General features: G+C 39.6%; 1 protein-coding gene across 1 annotated transcript; it reads right to left on the bottom strand.

Annotated features, from left to right (window-relative positions):
- Window positions 1-3,383: 3,383 nt before the first annotated feature.
- On the bottom strand, window positions 3,384-19,565 carry MSMO1 (methylsterol monooxygenase 1). Its single transcript, XM_006771065.2, has 6 exons — window positions 19,457-19,565; window positions 12,680-12,965; window positions 8,758-8,906; window positions 7,875-8,001; window positions 6,595-6,749; window positions 3,384-4,478 (listed from the first exon to the last, which is right to left on the bottom strand). Exons 2-6 carry the CDS (start codon window positions 12,932-12,934, stop codon window positions 4,286-4,288), a joined length of 879 nt encoding a protein of 292 aa, XP_006771128.1. The 5' UTR covers window positions 12,935-12,965; window positions 19,457-19,565; the 3' UTR covers window positions 3,384-4,285.

Here is a 19,565-nt window from a genome sequence, read left to right as displayed (position 1 = left end):
TTAAAAACACATGTGTGAAATGGAAGGCGTGCCAATAAGAGCTGATATATATATTTTCCCATTGATTATTAGACAGTGGAAGGGAGAGGGAGAGACAGAGAGAGAGAAACATCCATGTGAGAGAGACACATACATTGGTTGCCTCCTGCACACACCACCAGGGCCAGAATTAAGCCTGCAACAGATATACGTGCCCTTGACCAGGAATTGAACCCTGCAGTCTGCAGGCTAACGCTCTATACACTGAGACAAACTGGCTAGGGCAAAAGGGAGTATTTCCTAACAATGAAGTCTCAAAATGCTGTTGCCATCCTGTTTCTTGCCCTCACTACGCTGAAGTAATGCTTTCAGAAGAATTATTAGTCGATCCTCAGTCTTGTGTAAGAAATTTTAATGTGTAAGCTTAGTGCAGTAAACTAAGCGATGGCTAGAGATTACCCTTGGACTAAGCAGTAAAAATAAACTGGAATAGAATGAACATAATTTAAGAAGACCATTCACTTTGGTAAACTAAATTATCTGGAGGAATACCCACCTGGACCTGGGTTATTTTATGCTTTCAGTCCAGCAGAGTACTTCTCAGAGCAGGAAAATCAATTTAACAGATGTTAGAAGATGCAGTAAAATAAAACATGTTTCATTTGGACTAAACTAAAAAGCAAACAAACAAAAACAAACCCTGATAAAATGGCTGATAAACACCATTTCAATGTAAAATTTCCAATCAAGTTGAAAAAAATTTAAAGTCTTTGTTCTTAATAAATCTGCTAAGTTATGTTACTATGAACTAAAGTTATTTTTAAGTTTAAACGAGCATTTGGTGCTTAATCAATTTATTATCTTTACACACATCTTACAGAAAAAAATATTTGTAAAAGCTGTATTTATCACTGGTATGCACATGGAAAAATACGTTTTTAAAGAAATGTATAAATATGGCTCCAAATTTTCCATTTCTTTGACAGTCCACTTAAAATATTGGTGAATTAATTCAGAAAAATAAAACGTTGGTTGCCTTCTTTAATTTGCAGCTTTTTGTTGCTGCTGTTTCTATTATGTGTTAGGCACTTGGCTTGTTTTTTGTTGTTGTTGTTTTTAATAGCTGTGTTTAATCCTTGAAACCTTACAAGGTAAGCATTAATATTCCCATTTTACAGACAAGGAAACAGAGACTCAATTAAGCAACCTGTCCAAGGCCACACAGGCAGGCCACACAGAAAACAGCCGTCTGGCTCCAAATGAAGTCTATGTAGTTCCTATGCTGTTTCTTTAGGCCTCACAGCTTCAAGCAAAACAAATGTCACGAGTTGGCAATTAACTACAACTGCATGGTGACTGCTTTCCAGGGCTCAGCTCAAAGTCCCTTTTCATGTCTATTATAAAAAGGAGATTCACGTCTGGGTAGATGACTAAATTAAATGGCCTTTAAGGCTATCTTGAAGGACACAGAAACATTCTGAAATTTCAACAACTCTGGAAAATATCCACTTCTTCCAGGTAAGTGTTCCAGCTAACAGCAGGTGAAAAATATTCTCTCTCTGTATTAGTCTTTTTTAAAAATATACTTTTATTGATTTCAGAGAGGATGGGAGAGAGAAAGAGATAGAAACATTAATGATGAGAACCATTGATTGGCTGCCTCCTGCATGCCCCACACTGGAGCTTGCAACCTGGGCATGTGCCCTGACAGGGTTCCGGGAATCTAATGGTGACCTCCTGGTTCATAGGTCGCCGCTCAATTACTGAGCCATGCAGGGCAGCCGGGCAGTCTTGAGAGAATGTGGTGAGGTTTTTGTGTGTTTGTGTGTGTGTTGTTTTTTTGGTTAATTCTCACCCAAGGATATTTTCCCGTTGAGTTTTAGGGAGAGTGGGAGAGGGAAAGACAGAAACATCGAGTTGGCGAGGAGCCTGCAACCAAGGTACATTGCCTTGGACCGAAATTGAACCTGGGGCCCTTTGGTCCTCAGCCAACGCTCTATCCACTGAGCAAAACCTGCTAGGGTTGTGGTGAGTTTTGTAATAAAGAACCAAGATTCTAGCATCCTGGTCTATTATACTTTTTAAAAAATATGTTCATAATGCTTCTTAAGGGTTGAAATGTGTTTCCCCCAAAGATAGTCAAGTCCTGCATGTACCCAGCTATATTTAATAGAGCTGCTCTACACTAGACCTCTATATTTAAACTATTTTTTGTATCATTGCTAGATTTTAAACCATTCCTGGTTACTATTTTAAATATTAGTCAAAATATGACATAGAAAACATAATATGCTTTTCCAGGTGCAGTCACCCAAAGCAGAGTAAAATGAGACCATTAACATCTCTGCAGCCCTGACCGGTTTGGCTCAGTGGATAGAGCATAGGCCTGCGGAATGAAAGGTCCCAGGTTTGATTCTGGTCAAGGGCATGTACCTTGGTTGCGGGCACATCCCCAGTAGGGGGCGTGCAGGAGGCAGCTGATTGATGTTTCTCTCTCATCAATGTTTCTAACTCTATCTCTCTCCCTTCCTCTCTGTAAGAAATCAATAAAATATATTTGAAAAAAAACAAACATCTCTGCAATTTACTCTTGCCAATAATTCAGCCTAAGATTGTCTAAACTTTTAGATATTGGTCTACTAAAATTCTTCAGTTTTTCAGACATATTATGCTATTAATTCAGGCCTGTAACTATCATCCTCTACTTGTGCAGCTGAACTTTAAGTGAAGACAAAACATTTGTTGAATTGTCATGTAGAAGAAATCTTCTTTCCCTTTGCCTTAATCATAAATTTGACTAATAAGCTTGCCTTCAGTGGCATCATCACAGGCAAAGCTTCATGTCACTACATGAGAAATTAGTCAGGATAATCTGGATTCAGTTGTTAAACCAGCTAAAAATTTAACTTTATTCTTGGTCAAAAGTGGGAAACTATATTCCTAGTCAAAACTGAAAAAGGAGGCACCCACGTTCTGAATCCAGGCAGTAATTACATGGTTGTGATCATCCATCTGTGTGTGCCTTTCTGTTTGTAAGACACACAATTAAAAATTTCTGACACAGTATTGCAAAATACTGAAAACCAGCACCACAATCTCACTCAAAACTATGTACAAAGTCTTCAGGGAAAGGAACTTATCAGAAAAATAACTAAATTTTAAAATAACAATTCAGTAAGTTAGAATAATCAGCTCTCGATTTGAGTTAGAATCTAGATAAGTGAGATTAAGTCAGCCCTAAAAAGTTTTAGCTCTGTTCTTCCATACATTTTCTAAGTACAGAAAAAAACTGCTTCAAAACCCTCTACTGAAACAGGTAAATGGAATTTCCCACAATAGACAGCCTGATAAATACATATTGAAACTGTCAAGAAAAGTTTAGCAAATAAAGCACTTACAAAAAATAAAATCATTCCTTTTATTGCAAAACAATAATTTAACATCTCTGTGCTTTTCCTTATAAGAATAATATAAGAAGTGACAGCTGATGTTCAAAACTGGAAACCAGGTAATCAGACAAAAAAAACCAGACATTTATTTTAATAGCTCAAAGTGCAAATACAAGTCAGTTCACAAAGTTTCAAGATATAGCTTTAAGTGTAATAAAAACCTGATTTACAAAAATTAAAGGGTAAAGAGCAGGAATAAAGCTTCATTTTTTTAAAAAATTCAAGAAGCATGAAAACCTTTAGGTGAAAATATTCCATATACATCAATTCAGAAACACCCTAATTTACAGAGGCCAGTAATACACTGGAATCCAAAAGGCCTTCTAAAAGAAAGAAAATCACCTCAAACTGGTCAGCTCCAGAGAAGACTGGAAATTCTGTTGCTGGCTAGTCCTAATTTTGCAGCCTCATTCAAATATATCAATTGATGTCATTCAACCTATGATATTTTGATCTTTAGGCAAACTCTAAAAAAGTGTCACAAGTTCAATATAAGGCCAACATCCACTATTAGTAGTTTTTGAAGTGCTCATTATATATTTAAAAGATTTAAAGAGCTATTTCCACTTCAGGCCTATGGTGTTACTGGGGAAAAGACATAGATTAATACTTCTTCTAATACTTAAAACCTTTTTGTAAGGTTAACAAGATGGCCTTTAAAACTTCCTTACTTATTCCTACACATACAGAACTGGGATGGAAAGTAGAAAAAGTTCCCCCTAGGAAGATAAAAGTTGTTCATTTTTAAAATCACTCAGCGGCCAAGACACACGTTTATTTCTGCTCCCCGGAAGCAGAGTTAGCTACTAGTTTTAATTCAGGAAAATCTATATCTTCAGGAAGATTTACATAAATATTTATTCAGTCTTTTTCCCACTCTTCATCTTTTCAGTGTAGGCAACAAATTGAGTGTCTGTTCCAAAAATTCTGTCCCACCAAGTGAATGTTGAAGCGTAGTTTCCAATGAAGTTCATGTGGTGGAAGTCATGATGCCGAGAGCCAGCATAGAAAGGGATGAGGTTTAAAGGGTTGAGAGGAATATCATAACCACTGCAATAAAAGTAATAAAGATTATGAAGCAATAATTGGCACTTTCATTGATAGTCATATGTTTGTTAACTAATTCAAACAACATTGCACTTTACCTAGGTCACTTTATTTCTGACATGTTTACAAAAGACACAAACAGGAGAAAATAGTACAAATTCTAGAAAACACTAAGAAATTTTTTAAAATGTAAAAAAAAAAATCTATGGAAATTATATATTATACTAACGGCCCAGTGCATGAAAATTCATGCACTTGGTGGAGGGGAGGGGGGAGGGTGTCCTCAGCCCGGCCGCTCACAGTCTGGGAGTCCTCAGGGGCGGGAGGCGACCCAGCGATAAGGGGAGGGCAATGCCCCCATCACACCTCTGCTGCTGCCACTGCCGGCAGCGCAAGCCTCGGGCGGCCCTGAGTGGCTGGGGGACTGAGGGTGGGTCTGGCCACACCGTGCGCCTGCCCCCCAACTGGGCTGAAAGAACTGGGCGCGCTGCCATCTCTTTGTGATGATGTGACAGTCAGTTTGCATATTCTGTCTTTAATAGATAGGACTATCAGGAGATGAAAGAGAGGCATTATAATAATGAATAGATTTTTCATCAATTCTTCTTCTTTCCTGTTTTAGAGGAGGAGCTTTCTTACCATAGCCTTTGGGGGAAAAATTATATGAAACGAGTATCAAATCTGTCATGCTTGACAGACCTGTGAATCACTATTACAACTTCTTTTACTCTAGTCAATGACAAGTTGGAATTAAATGTACCAGGATTAATGAAAATATGAGTGTGCTTTCTGTAGGTGGAGAGACACATGTGATTTTAAAAGAATATCATTTAGAGTATCCTCTTTTTTCCCCAATATGTATCTGAAATCTGACAGACAGAATTATACCAGTCCAAACCACCCCAATCTTTCTCTCTCTCTCTCTTTAGAAGACTGAGAGGGAAGAAGAGAGAAAAGAACAATGAAAGGAAAGAAAGAATGTAAGAGACATCACTCACAATTTATTTACAGAAGAATATTCTCTGCCTAGTAGTGGTTTAAAAATAATTCTTAGAATTTAATATTCTGCTTTCATGGGATGGTAATAAGTCCCAGGTCAAAATGCAATGAATATATAATTTTAAAATAATAAAAAATTAGGATATTGGGCATTTTAAAAGGCATTAAATATAAATAACTTACCACAAAATATCTTCCAATCGATAGAAAAAAAGCGAAATAAGTAAATATTAAAAGTAGTGATTTCATCAGAGTTAGGCAGTGAGACTAGAAATATTCTTATTTAGTGAAGGCTAAATGATTCAATGTTTTTTTTTTTCAAATAAGAGTTAGGCTTAGATTCATTACAGAAGGATAAAGGAATTGCTAATCCTGAATTATGGTATTTAACCAAATCTTTAAAAAAAAACACAAATAGTTTCAGTTGAACAGTGTTTCAGGAAGACCTAAGCAAGGTGTGAAACTCAAGAGTCATAAAAATGACTCATTTTACTACAGGAAAATTAAAAACTAGAAAAGAACCATCAGAAGTTAAAATCCAAATGACAGATGCAAAGAACTATTTAGAACATATATAGCTAACAAAGCTTACACAAACCAGTAGTTTTTAAGACATATAACAGAAAAATAGGAAAAGGACATAAAAAGGTAACTCAAAGAAGAAAAAATACTGTTGGTCAATAAGCACACAAACAGACGCACAGCCTCACGTGTCCCTGCAGAAATGCACACCAACACAGCACTGAAAGCTCTTTGCCCTCTTACTGACAAACATGAAAAAGACTGTACTACCCAGGCTTGGAAGGGTGTTGAGGGAGGAAAAGCACTCTTACATATTTCCACTGAGAATGTAAACAGGGACCCTTTTAAAGGGCAGCTCTGAAGTGCACGTCAAAATTTCATTTCGTTTAATCAAAAGAACTTACTCTCCCTATAAAAATGACAGTAGCCATAGACAGGGATATAAAAAAATCTAACCAATGATTATGTCTCTTGTTTTCTTAAAAAATAGCTAAATTAACAAGATTAACTTCTATTAGTCTATTTAAATATAATCTTATGACCATGAAAATAAAGACATTTTAGGATACCTCATGGCAGAACAGAAACTAGAGCTCACCTGTGGACATCAATGGTTTCTAGCAAACGAACGGTCACCCATGCCCAAAGAAGAATTACATGATCACAGAAAAGCATGATTCCAATGAAAAATCCAGTTCCAAGAATTAGGGTTTCCAGGGGATGTGCATATTCAGCTTCCATTCCAAATGGAGCCTAAAACAGAGAACAATTCCTTAATATATTGTGATGGTTAATTTTATACACCAGCTAGGCTACAGTGCCCCATTGCTTGGGCAATCAATCTGGATGTTGCTGCAAAGGTATTTTATAGATGTGGCTAACATTTAAATCAGTACACTTTGAGTAAAGACTACCCTTCATCTAACCAGTTGAAGGCCTTAGAAACTAAGACTTAAGGTTTCAGAGGAAGGAGTTATCAAGACTGCAATACAGAAACCCTGCTTGAGTTCCCAGCCTGCTGCCCTGGGGAATTCAGACACAAGACTGTAACATCAATTCTACCTCAATTTCCAGCCTGCGGTCTCCCTGTATATTTCAGACTTGCCAGCCCCCACAATCTGAGTGTGTATGTGTATCTCCTGTTTTTTCTTTTTCTCTGGAGAATCCGTATACATATATTCTAATTTATTTACGAATATCGTTTTATAGTTTCTATATATAAAATAGTATACCTAGCCATACATATGTAAACAATAACAATTCTCAAATTAAAAAAAATTTAATTCCTACCAAACATCAAAAGGTCTAGTAGGGATGTCCTTAAAAATATCTTAATGTTTTTGATGGCAACCAATCAGTGTGTTTCTCTCACACCGATGTTTCTTTCTGTCTCTCCCTCTCTCTTCCACTCTCTCTAAAAATCAGTGGAAAAATATCCCCAGGTGAGGATTAATGATTAAAAAAAAAGAAAGAAAGGAATATTTGATTTAGCATACCAATGTAGAACATAATAGAACCAGTTAAACAAATCTATGTCAAAGCAGTTTTGATAAAAAAAGAAAAAAAAGTCACTATTTTTAAGACTCATAAAAACAGAGAACAGACTGCTGGTTGCCAGAGGGGATGGAGGTTGGGGAACTGGGTGAAAAAGGTGAAGCGATTGAGGATACAGATTGGTAGTTACAAAATAGTCATGGATATATAAAGTACAGCCTAGGAAATATAGTTAATAATATTATAATAATTATGTATGGTGCCAGAAAGGTACTAGAAATATCAAGGGAACACTTCGTCAAGTATATGATTTTCTAACCCCATGCGCACACCATAACATTTTGCCTCTAATAGAAAAAAGTATTAAATATAATTCTAACATACCTGAAACTCATGATGAACTTTATGAATATATTTATATATTTTCTTGTGATGTAAGAGCCTATGTAGGAAATAGTGCCAGGTATCCTCAATCACCGCACAACCAAAGCATCTTGCCAAAAGCATATACCTATAAGATGAAAACACTATCATGAATATGAAGTGCAATCTAGACCTTTATTTGGGATCACTGCCTGAGATATACATAAAACCAAATACCCACTTTACAGTTTGACCCAATTGGACATATTGATCAACAAATTCTCAAAAGTGTTTAGACACAAGGTAGCTATATTACACCACCCAGAAGAAGAGCTGAACAGAACAGACTGGCCACTATATCAATTCTAACTCATTCAAAATAAATAAATAAATAAATCACAGGTATAAAATCAATTAAGAAACAAAATTCATGCCCAGAGAATCAACAATCAGCTGCCTCCTGCACTGGGGATCAAGCCCACAACCTAGGCATGTGCCCTGACCAAGAATTGAACCGTGACCTCCTGGTTCATGGGTCGACGCTCAACCACTGACCCACACCGGCCGGGCGACACATTTTTTTTATAAACCTCTCAAACTATTCTCAATGTTTTCATTCCCTTTAGACTTAAAATGCAATTTTTTTTTCTTAGTACAAGCACCATCAAATAAAGTATTGCACTAAAATACTAGTAGAGAAAGACCTAAAAATGATAACATTCTAAGTTTCTACTATGATTTACTTTTCTCCATTTTATTTACTTCCAAAGTTTAGAACAAACAAACATTAAACAAATAAAGAAAAAAGATAAACGTTAAGGATATTTTAATTGGACAGCAAACTGTGACTGAGCAAACAAATCAAATCTTTACATATATTAAAGTATTGTTTATATCTACATACCATCTTGGCATTCTTTCCCACCCATAAGGAATGTTGAAATACTCTGTAAAATAATAAGTTCCACAAATCAACGGGAGCTGGATACAAAAGTGATTAAAGAGAAGTACTTTAAAGCATTTCCATTGGTTTTCCCATGTTTCTGGTTTATCCTATGGAGAAAAGGCACAAATATTTAGTGTTAGTCTGTTATCAGCAGGTTAGCCTGGTATCCAGAAGTAAATTCCTATTTTTTTCTCTACTGGTTAATGAGACCTTAATTCTGTTTTGTGAATTTTATATTACAGTTACTATGTTACAGTAACTAAAGCCCAGGAGTCACAACATCCTCTACTCTAAATTCTTGGCAACTACCATCACCAATTTAGGTGAAGAAACTGTGAATAAACAAACTCATGAATAACGAACATAAGATCTCAAACCTAAGGAGAAGCACTATAGAATGAATAACTCTCCAGTCTTTCCTGCCCACAATCATTCACTTCTCGTATCAGAAATGACAGAGAAGAAATGTGTTATGCAAAGATTACGGTTGGGTCTTCCAAGTATTGAAGCAATTGTATCAACAGCATTGAAGGCCATTATTACACAGGAAAATCAATGCTTCCAGACATTTGGCAGTATTCATTCCCAGAAATTAGTGCATTTTTGTTTATATACAATAACAGAATTATCAACTCTCTGAGCTGGAAGAACTTCAGAGATGTGTCCAGTGGTTTCCAAAGAATGGAGAGCAACTGCCCACAGAAGTTCCAAGATTAAAGTCAAAATGAGTGAGATCAATGTAGTAAAATGTTCATTTAAATCTCATCAGGATACCTACTCACCTAATAAGCAATATTTTAAAAAACTAAACTGATTCAATTCAATGGGCTACACTTACAAAGGAAAATTGTTTGGGGTTTTATAAAGATTACGCTAATAGTTATTACTTTGTTTTAAATGTCCTTACTTAAAAATTCAGAAAGCTGCTGATGAAATTTTTTCCAACTGAACCACAACGTCTGAAGTATGGGAAATACTGTTCAGCAGAAGCCCAAAGAGGTCCACTACCTTGCCCAGAATGATATAGGAACTGGGACTAACTAAAATCTAGGCCTCCAGTTCTGTTCTTGAAACTCTTTAAGAGTTACCTTTCTTGACTAAAAAAGAAGAAAGAAAAAAGAAAAAAAAAAGGAAAAGCATGAAACTGAGATGCAATCCAGAAATCCAGAGAGCTGGGTGGTCTCTAATCTCAGGGCCACCACTAACCAGTTATAAGTCAGTTTTATCAACAATAAAATGAGGAAATTAGATAAGATCATTTATAATTGTCTTTCTATTTCTATTCTGAACATTATCACCCTACTCCTTCAAACTTTCAGTCTGTGATTGGGGACAAAATAAATGGGAAATTCCGATGTGGGCCTGCAATGGCACTGTTTCCCATAGAAACTATGTTTAACAGACTTAATATCCTAACTAGAATCTGATACTATGTAGTACAGAAATTAACACAAAAATTAATCAACTATAATAAAATCATTCACTATACTGTTTAAAGTACACACAAATTTCTTTAAAAGATAATCAAAAACTCACACCTCGTGGAACATCAGAGTTTACCATATAGTACTTTATATATAATTGCACTCTAATGTGAAAAAATATCATTATTAGGCCATGGACTTCAGAAAGAATGTTTTTAATATATCTATATAATAAAAGCCTAAGTGACCATAATGGAGGAATGTTTGGAACGACCGGTCACTATGATGCACACTGACCACCAGGGGCAGATGCTTAACACAGGAGCTGCCCCCTGGTGGTCAGTGTGCTCCCACAGGGGGAGCGCTGCTCAACCAGAAGCCGGGCTCACAGCTGGCGAGTGCAGCAGCGGTGGCAGGAGCCTCTCCTGCCTCTGTGGCAGTGCTAAGGAGCAGCGAGCAGGCGGGTGGTAAGGAGGGAGGGGTCCTGGATTGCAAGCCTGCAGTCTGACATCCCCTGAGGGATCCTGGACGGCGAGAGGGCGCAGGCCGGACTGAGGGGACCCCCCACCCAGTGCATGAATTTCATGCACCAGGCAATGTGTGACTTTGTAAAAAGAGATCCTACAAAGTCTACTTTATTGCTTGTTTATTCCTATAAAATTCCCCCCTCATTAGCACACATGATCATTAACTGTCACACTGTCTATTCTCTTTGAAAGCAGAAAGTCTTTAATGCTGTCTCATCACCAATAGCAACTTCTTCCTGTACCCTCAATGTTTCAGGGTATCTGCCTTCAAAATTCATAAACCTGTAAGTAACTTGCAGTGATTTTTTTTTAACTTGTTTTTAAATCCTGGCATATTGTGAGAACCTGTACTAATTTACCATCTCAATTTATTTTAGTATCAAAAAAGCTCAAAGCTTTTTGGTTGTAAAACTTAAAGGAAGAAATACTGAGGACAGACTTGAGGCCACACTACCCAGCCTTTTAATCTCTGTTCATAAATACCAGTAACCAACTACTGTAGATGACTGCTTGTCCTTTCTTTGGCCATCAAACCAATCATAAAACAATGACTGGAAAAGGTTTACACCTCAGACCAATGACTCAACTATACAGGGATATAATGAATCAGCCGTATGAACAAAGCAATGGGTGATACAGGGCAGCCTGAGTCACCCCTAACACCCATGAGAATGAACTTAAGACATTCAAACTGAATCCTCCCTTTCAAGGCAGGACATTTTATAACAAGCATTTTGGAACTTCTGTGTCCTCAATTGAGGGTAACAGGATACTCTCCCATGGGCCACATTCCTTTTTATTCCCTCCCCCTTTTACTTTTGTTCTCTCCTTTGGCTTGGAGCCCATGGGCACCTGACCCCTTGTACTTATCCCCAGAGAAGATCAATACCAGTGCTGGCTTAAAGTGAGACTCCCCGGGAAAGGCAATGAAATTGAGACTGTGAGAGAATGTGTGCAATAACGCCAACCCACATAGACTCAGTGAGTGCAAATTAGTCTCCATAGATAAACACTCTCAACATATCTACTTTCCACCAAGGCTATGTGTGCCCTTAAGAATAGTGTGGCTTGATTTTTTTTTTCTCTTTTGAGAGAAACTGCCGGAAGCCGGTCCATCCTTGCTGCTTGACACAGTCGCTGCAGGAAAGAAACATCTGCACAGCATATGTTTCAAGGGACCTGGCGTATATAGCATACTGTTTTACAAACAATCACGCTTAAATCTTTACTCCCTGGAATGGAGAGCCCTTCAACTCGCTGACGCTTCGGGAAGCCCGTCGCCAGTGACGCCGACCACTAACCAGACCAACAAAGGTCTGCTGATCATCTGAATGCTGTCTCCGTGTCATTCCTTCTTCGCCAACTCCGTCCACCCCTTTGGGAACCCCTGGACCTGCTGGGGTTGGACCCCGGCAAGAAACATTGACTGGTTGTTCCCCTTATTTATGCACTCATGTTGCTTCCTGTATGTGCTCTGACCTGAGATCAAGCCCCCTTGGTGTATCAGGACGATGCTCTAACCCAACTGAACTAACTGGCCAGAGCCTGGCATGACTTTTTAGAAAAGTAAACAGTAAGCATTAGAAACTATCATGGGTTTTACCATGTACTGATAAATCCTCTCTCTAATAAGCTGGTCCAGATTCTTTCCTGGGAGCTATCAACTCATTAAGTACTTTTTAATTCTGATTACTTGTTGAAATAATAAGAGTTTAGATTTACTGTGTTAAGTAAAATAGATATTAAAATTAATTTTCCTATTTCTTTTTAACTTTCATGTATTATAACAGAAAAATTTAAATTTCATATGGGGCTTAATTATATTTCTATTGACAGACCTGATCTAGAGTCTCTCAAAACAAAGTTACAATTACTTTAAAAATATTCAACACTAATGATAATATTCCATTGCAAGTCCATCATACTCACCTTTTGAATTTTGTACTTTTTCATGTAAGGTATAAATTGAAACAAAAACCCAGGTAAACAGAACAAGAAATAAAGGGTCTCGTGAACTATCAGGGATCCCCATGTTGCTATCTGGAACTTTGTGTAATTGTCCAACATATAGTTCCAAGCATTCTTAAATGGTTCTTGCAGAGGATTCTCGGGTAAAAGTGAATCTACATACTCCACAGCCAAGGATGCTGAACTAAAGATGCTGACACTTTCATTTGTTGCCATTTTTCAAATTTCTGCACACGGCCTTTTAATTCTGTAAATATAAATAAGTACATAAATAAATAAGCAAGAATGAAAGTTAAACAATTCTAAGAAAGTAGTTTTAAAAATGCATCTTCAAATAATTTTTAAAATAACCATTACTAGCACCAATTTCTCAGGTCCTAAACATGTAGTTAAAACAAAAGAACCTATAAAGAAAAAGCCTGCCAAATATGACTAGACAAAAATTATATACTTCTAATTGGGGAAGAAAGAGATAATCTAAAGTAACAAAAGTGTAATATGCTAATCAGACCGGATGACCTTCCGGATGAAGTCAGGGATGAAGCGAGGGCTGCGAGGGAAGCCTGGGTCCCAGGTGCCAGAGGGAAGCCTGTGCTGGCAGCCAGGGGAAGGAAGGCCTACTCTTGCACAAATTTCGTGCATTGGGCGTCTAGTTATAAACAAAGTCAAAGATCAAATGACAAATTCGAAAAATATCTCTACCACTTATGACAAAGGGCTATAAGAAAAAGTCAAAGGCCATTAACACTGGGTTCACAGAAGAGTAAATGCAAATGCTCACTAAACAAACAAGCAGTTCAATTGGACTCAAATAAGGAAATACACCCTAAAACAAAAATCTTTACATTACATAGGGCTCAGTACCCAGTATTGTTAAGGACAATAATTTGAAGAAACAGGCACTATTACACATTGGTGATGAAGTGGGAAGTGGGGAGGAGGAGCAGAATTAAGTACATCTTTGGGGGGGGGGGGGAATCACAGTATCTAACACAATTCAAAATAAGTACACCCTTTGACCCAGCAAGTTTCTCACTCAAGTGTACAAAGACTGGTACATGAAGGCTGAAGGAAGTGCTGATTATAATAGCAAAAACAAAGAGAAAAGTAACAAAATAGCCACTTAAAAGCAAGATCTATATGTTCTACCTAGAAAGATATCTAAGAGTCACTGTTAAGCCTTGGCCAAGTGGTTGAGCATCATCCCATGCACCAAAAGACCACTGGTTCGATTCCTAGTCAGGGCACATGCCCAAGTTGCGGGCTCCATCCCTGGTATGGGTGTATATGTGGGAGGCAGCCAGTTGATGTTCTCTCTCTCTCCCTAAAATCAATAAAAACTATTTTTTTAAAAAGATTAAGTATTAAGTGAAATAGCAAGTTGCACAATATGTATGACAAGAGCCCCGCTTATGTTTTTGTAAAAAATATATGCATTTTATCTATGTACTTCCATGTGTATATATGTACATACAAAGACACACACACACACACACACAAATATAGAAAATGAACGGAAGAATACACAGGGAACAATTCAGAGTAGAGATCTTTAGGAAAGGGGATCAAGAGGTATTAGGGGAGCTACTCTTTCCGAGAGAAACCAAGATGGCGGCATAGGTAAACACCGGAAATTGCTGCCTCCCACAACCACTTCAAAAATACAACTAAAAGACAAAATGGACATCATCCAGAACCACAGGAAGGCTGGCTAAGTGGAAATTCTACAACTAGAAGGAAAGAGAAAAGCACACTGAGACTCAGAGGAGGTGCACTTGGAAAGGGCTGGCAACTGAGGACAGGGTTGTCTTTTTCAATCAGGAGGGAGTCTTAAGCTGCTCTGAACTCCAGTTCCGGGAAAGTCTCTGGGGACCCAGACTCATACGGGGAGAAACTGGACTGTCTGGCATCGGTCGGAACTTGAGGGCGGCTTTCTCTCAGAGGTGCTTGCAGCGATTACCGGGACACTGAGACTCGGGGCCTCTTAGGGCAGGACTGACATAGCTACGAGTGTATGGTTTCGTGCACTAGGCCTCTAGCCTATCAATAATAACCTTAAATGTAAATGGATTGAGAGAAACCTAGATGGCGGCATAGGTAAACACCGGAAATTGCTGCCTCGCACAACCACTTCAAAATTACTACTAAAGACAAAACGGACATCATCCAGAACCACAGGAAGGCTGGCTGAGTGGAAATTCTACAACTAGAAGGAAAGAGAAAAGCACACTGAGACTCAGAGGAGGTGCGGAAGTAAATTGCAGAGGTACGGAGGCACTCGTGGAAAGGGCTGGCAACTGAGGATGCGGTTGTCTTTTACAATCGGGAGGGAGACACAAGCTCCCACTCTGAACTCCAGTTCTGGCTGAGTCTCTGAGGACCTATGGGGGGGGGGGGGGGGAACAACTGTAATAATCTGAACAATAAAGACTTAATTTTTAAAAAAAGAGGTATGGGGGGGTGTGCACCCCTATTATGCACACACAATGAGAGGTTGTTATGGAGAGGAAGGAAATTTTACTTATTTTATACCTTCTTACAATTTTTTCCAGGAGCATGTTTACTTATAAAATAAATAAGCTTAATAGGTTACCAAATAAAAAAATAGGGAAACTTATGAAGAGTATCACTCTTTTGAAAATGCTCACTGCTATTCCTGATTTATGAATAATGATGGATGGACCAATAAATATCTGAAACCTCAGAAGCACTCTTATTATTTTTTACAATGCTCCCCCACCCCAATTTACCTCTTACCCTACTCCTCACAGAGGATACTGGGAAGCTTAGCCAACTTCCTCAGGTCTGACTTCACTTTGCATCCTTATTCTTTTGTCTGACTAATTCTCAAATGACTTATACCATGGAGACTATCGTGTTACACCCTGTGCCGTGCCAAGCTCAAAATTTCTCTTGGTTCACTCATCCTCTCCTCTAAGACTGACAAGGCTTGTGTTAACTGACCTCATCAAGAACTTGCCCAGCACTCACTTTACCTTTCTCATCTTTTGTCTTTCCCTCTTCACGGAGTCTATCCACCTTCAAGTTTAAAAACATATTCAAGTCTTCCTTTCTTGAGGAAAACTTTTCTAACCTCTATCTCCTTTCCCCCAAGCCAATGTCCCATTTCTGTTTCTTGGAACCAACCAATCAACTTCTTTTTTTTTTTTTTAATATACTTTATTGATTTTTTACAAAGAGGAAGGGAGAAGGACAGAGAGTTAGAAACATCGATGAGAGAGAAACATCGATCAGCTGCCTCCTGCACACCTCCTCCTGGGGATGTGCCCGCAACAAAGGTACATGCCCTTGACTGGAATCGAACCTGGGACCTTTCAGTCCGCAGGCCGACGATCCATCCACTGAGACGATCCATCCACTGAGCGATAGAGCCAAACTGGCAAGGGCTCAGCTTCTTTCTTAAAGAAGAATTCATAAGCCTCTGACTGCTTTAACTCTCATCCACACAACTTGCTCAACTACTTGCAATCTAGCTCCCAATTCATATCAAGATTATCTTCAAAGATCTTCTATATTGCAAAATAAAATTCCAACCCTCCGTTTTCATGATGTCATACTAGCTGTGTGTCTTGGAGCAAGTTATGTAATTTCTCTGAGCCTGTTTTATCATCTGCAAAATATAAACCACAATAGTACCTAGATAGAGGGAATCTTTTCCCAATGTCAAATCACCACAATGTACACTTAAAATATCTTATAATTTTATCTGTCAGTTACACCTCAAGAAAGCTGAAAAAAGGGAAAAGAATAACAGTTCTTCCAATGGTTCAAGGAAGAATGCATGTGAAGCACTTAGCACAGAGCCTGACACACAGTGATTCTAAGAAGCTACCAATTATCGAGCATTTTCTATGTGCCGGGAACTGCACTCTCAGTGCGATACATGTCCTCTATATATCCAAGACTTTACTCCTTACCACGCTTTCATGAACTAGGTACTTTTATTATTCCCATTTTCTAAATGATAAACTCCAGGTTGAGAAAGATCATGCAAGTTCCCCAAGTTACAAAAATGCTAAGTGGAGAAGCTAATGCTCTCATCCAGTAAGCTATACTTTAACCAGACATAATAACGCACACGATAAATATTACAGTAAGAGGAGAATAATTCCTAGTTTACCCAAGTCTCCTGAAAGAGTATTCTACATGGGCTGTCTTCCTTTTCCCATTCCCATGTACCCTCCAACAACAACAGTCAGCTTTCTAGTCTCATCGCCACACTGAATCTACTCTTACTAAAATCACTAAGGGTCTTCTAGCTGCCACATCCAACAAACATCCCTTCGAGCTTATTTTATTCAACCAGTCTGGAAGGTTTGAGATTTCTCTCCCTGAAATACGTTCCTTTCTTGGTTCTTGGAATCCCCATGTATTCACGCTCACTGACTTTGTGCTACCAGCTGCAGCCACTGTGCTAGCGTCTGCTCCCACCTCTGACTTCACAAACATAAAATCTAGTGAGGAAATCAGAGAATTCACCAGACTGCCAGAAAAGCACATGATAAGAGCAATAAAGGGCTGGAAACACTGAGTGCTAGGAGAACACGGAGGACCAGCAAGGGTTCCTAGAGAACGATACTTTCTAAACTGGACCTGGAGCACGATGGGAAGAGACCAGATACAAAGATACAAGCTGGGCGAGGTGGGGGGATAAGAGGATGTTGCAGCGGTTCTCAACCTGTGGGTGGCGACACCTGAAAATACATCCTGCATATCAGATATTTACATTACATAACAGTAGCAAAATTACAGTTATGAAGTAGCAACGAAAATAATTTTATGGTTGGGGGTCACCACAACACGAGGAACTGTATTAAAGGGTCATGGCATTAGGAAGGTTGAGAACCATTGGGAGGGAACTTCCCACCCAAAGACCAAACCAGGACGTGAGAAAGAGTACAGCCCTTTCTGATTGAGTTAGTTTGTGGTACAGCTTTTGAGGAAGGAAGACTGGACCACGGAGGCTGGAAAGTTTCCAAGGATGCTTTCCTTACTCCCTTTCCTGGTGTTCTTGACTATTTCCTGTTTTAAAAATCTCCTAATATCCAAAATCTCTATTTCCAGCCTTTTCCCCTAAACCCCAGGTTCTAACTACCCAGGCCAGCTCCAATTAGCCCTGGAACCCTGCCCAGATACTCCCGACCCACCTCCATGAACACCTAATTTTGTGACTTGCACCTTCACCTGTTCAGTCACCTCTGACAATGTTCTGAGTCTCCCCTATCGCTGCTAACTAGGTAAGGTCCTCCAACGCTCACCCAGTATAGACACAACTGGTTTAACTCACATTCGGGAGTTAACTCTCCATACACAAGCGAGGAAAATGGGGCCAGTTGCTGTCAACTGAACAAAAGCAAAATATAGAAAGGAAATAAAGGGGAGAGGGGACGGGAAACCGTGAACTTTCTTCTGCTTTTTCTCCTCCTTGGACAACCAGATAGACTGGAAACCTGCTCTGAGCAGCCTGACTAGGTCCTCAGAAAAAAAAGAAATGGAGTTCCTCGCGGATCCTTTGGGAAGCCTTGACGTTTGGCTGTCCCTGACTACCGCCAGCTAATGCCGTACCCTGTACCTTCCTAGGTAAACCCGGATTGCTCCAGGGCCCTCACCTGGTCTTGCCATGCCTCTGGCTTGCCCTTTTCAACCCGACTTCTGGGGCTCATGCCAGGATCTACCAAAACAGGGGCGTCCACCCTTTCACAACACGTAAAGTTTAAGAAAAGTGCCTCCCCTAGGAATACAAGACCAAGGCCTTCAGCAACGGCAGTGGTTCTCAACCTTCCTAATGCCGCGACCCTTTAGTACAGTTAGTTCCTCATGTTGTGGTGACCCCCAATTTCATTGTTACAAATTGAACATCATTAAAGCACAGTGATTAATCACAAAGACCATATGTAATTATATATGTGTTTTCCGATGGTCTTAGGCGACCCCTGTGAAAGGGTCTTTCGACCCCCCAAAGGGGTCGCGACCCACAGGTTGAGAACCGCTGAGCTATGGAAAAGAAAACAAAAACGCCCCGCCAAGCCTGTCCACCCTTCATTGTTCCTCCTCTCCAAACTACACGTCAAACTTCTCACCATTCCTGTGGCGCTCTCTCTCTGCCCACGAAAACAGCAACCCTTTACCCGTGACGGCCTCCTATCCCACTCCCACCCATACATCATAACCTCCTCTTGGCCGCCCTTCCGCACTCCATGCCCCCCATCGCACGTGCACACCAGATCTGATCTCCCCTGCAATGCTTCTGTTTTGTAAAACTCTCATCCTGTGCTGTAACTATCGTCTAGCAGCGGTTCTCAACCTGTGGGTCGCGACCCCTTTGGCGGTCGCACGACCCTCTCACAGGGGTCGCCTAAGACCAGCCTGCATATCAGATATTTACATTAACGATTCATAACATTAGCAACATTACAGTTACGAAGTAGCAACGAAAATAATTTTATGGTTGGGGTCACAACATGAGGAACTGTATTTAAAGGGCCAGAAGGTTGAGAACCACTGGTAGCCTAATGCCTCCAGTGACCGCAAACTCTTAAAGGGCAAGAAACAAGCCTCAGCCCGGATGCATCACCATTTTCCCCTCCGGCTCCTCGCCGCCCTCACATTGGGTAAGGGGTGCCCCCACCCGGCCCTCAGCGCGCATCCACGCCCGACCTCGCTCCCCTCAATCCCGCAGAGCTCAGGGCCGGATCCCCGACATTCCCCCTTCCTCACCTACGATCTTCTCTTCCGGTGCCCTCACCAGGATGCTCTCACCGAGACTGCCGCTCACCGTATTCAACCTGGTGCCGGGGCCCAGGCAGGAACCCGCCTCTCCCGGATG

The sequence above is a fragment of the Myotis davidii genome, unplaced genomic scaffold (assembly GCF_000327345.1).
Source record: "Myotis davidii unplaced genomic scaffold, ASM32734v1 scaffold225, whole genome shotgun sequence".
Lineage (NCBI taxonomy): Eukaryota > Metazoa > Chordata > Mammalia > Chiroptera > Vespertilionidae > Myotis > Myotis davidii.
Note: the sequence above shows the minus strand (reverse complement) of the source record. Positions and strands in the feature narration are given on the sequence as shown.